The following is a 1,275-nucleotide window of genomic DNA, read 5'->3' on the forward strand; positions in this document are numbered from 1 at the left end:
CTGCTTGGCACTGCACAGGGGGGGGCTTGGCTACCCACACCCCAGTGACGGCTCCATCTCGCCTCGGTCCTTTGTGGCCACATAAGATTGGGGAGACGCCTCTGCCAGACCCTTCCTCTGAGCGCCAGTGCCACTGCACGTGGCAAGCTGGGGTCTGCCAGCAAGCCAGAGTCTGACGGTATGTGTCGAGCTGGGGTCAAGCCGGCAGCCCTCTCCTCAGCCAATACAGCTGCACTCAGCTGCTGAGAGCTTCTCCACTGTCTGCCATGTGTTCTCCACGTCCATGAAGGAGACAGCCTCATAGCGGGTGGGTCGGCAAAAAAAAGGCCCTGGGGCGATGGGCTGCGGTCGCAGCAGGCTGCCCAGCGTCAGGTCATAGTTGCTGCGTGCCCGGTGGCAGGACCCGCTGCAGTACTTGAAGAGTACGATCTCGTCCGAGTTGAAGCCCAGGCCCAGGTCGCGCACCTTCACCATCAGGTTGCGAATGTGGCAGTTGCCCCCGCGGCTGCCTCGTGAGGGTTTCCGTGCCCCCTTCTTGGCTTTGCCAGCAGCCGGTGGTGAGCGCTCAGCACGAAGCAGCAGGTCATCTGCCAGCTCTGAGGTGCCTGGGCCACCTGTCGTCGTGTTGTCCCCTGCACGTGGAGGATATGGCACCATCAGACCCCATCCCGCACCCATTGCCCTCCTGGGGCCACCTGAGCCTGCCTGCCCCCACCGTGACCTACGAATCCCTCCTGACCACCCACCATGGCACTGGCTGGGTGCCCACGAGGCAGTGGGGTGAATGGGTACACAGCCAAGAATCTTCTCATCTCTAGGGCTCTGCCGCCACCCCCACCATGAGGTACAGGGCTCCATGTGTTGAGTGTCCCTCAGCCCAGCCCCAGTGTGCAGCCACTGCCCGCCCCCACACAGGCTGGGGCTCCCCACGGCTGCTCCTAACCTGCCCGTGCCACACACATGGGGCTCACATGCCCAGACTGGGGATCCTGTCCCAACACACACCATACAGCTGGCTCCAGGCAGCGGCGAGTGGTGCCTCCACACCAGACTCCACAGATGGGCTGGCAGTGGCCATGCCCTGCGGCGTGGGGGCTGCGTCCAGCGTCTCGTTGCAGTGTGGTGTTCGCAGGGTGCCTGTGGCCAGCCCAGCCAACAGTGACAGGATGGCGAGGAGCCCCCACAGTGTTCCCTCCTACGACAAAGCACAGCACAGCACCGTGAGCCCCAACCAGGACCCCCACACCTGAGACAAGGCTCCATGAGCTGGGGATG

At 63.9% G+C, this 1,275-nt stretch overlaps 1 protein-coding gene across 1 annotated transcript in view; it reads right to left on the reverse strand.

The window, feature by feature from the left end:
- Positions 1-216: 216 nt before the first annotated feature.
- The window catches only part of LOC103800008 (artemin-like), a 1,180-nt gene continuing 121 nt past the window's right edge, over positions 217-1,275 (reverse strand). The window contains exons 2-3 of the mRNA XM_009072368.1: positions 1,006-1,195; positions 217-632 (exon numbers count right to left, since the gene is read on the reverse strand). Coding sequence (XP_009070616.1) covers positions 217-632; positions 1,006-1,195 — 606 coding nt within the window. The remainder of the gene's footprint in view (positions 633-1,005; positions 1,196-1,275) is intronic.

Source organism: Acanthisitta chloris, unplaced genomic scaffold (genome assembly GCF_000695815.1).
Source record: "Acanthisitta chloris isolate BGI_N310 unplaced genomic scaffold, ASM69581v1 scaffold32323, whole genome shotgun sequence".
Taxonomy (NCBI): Eukaryota; Metazoa; Chordata; class Aves; order Passeriformes; family Acanthisittidae; genus Acanthisitta; species Acanthisitta chloris.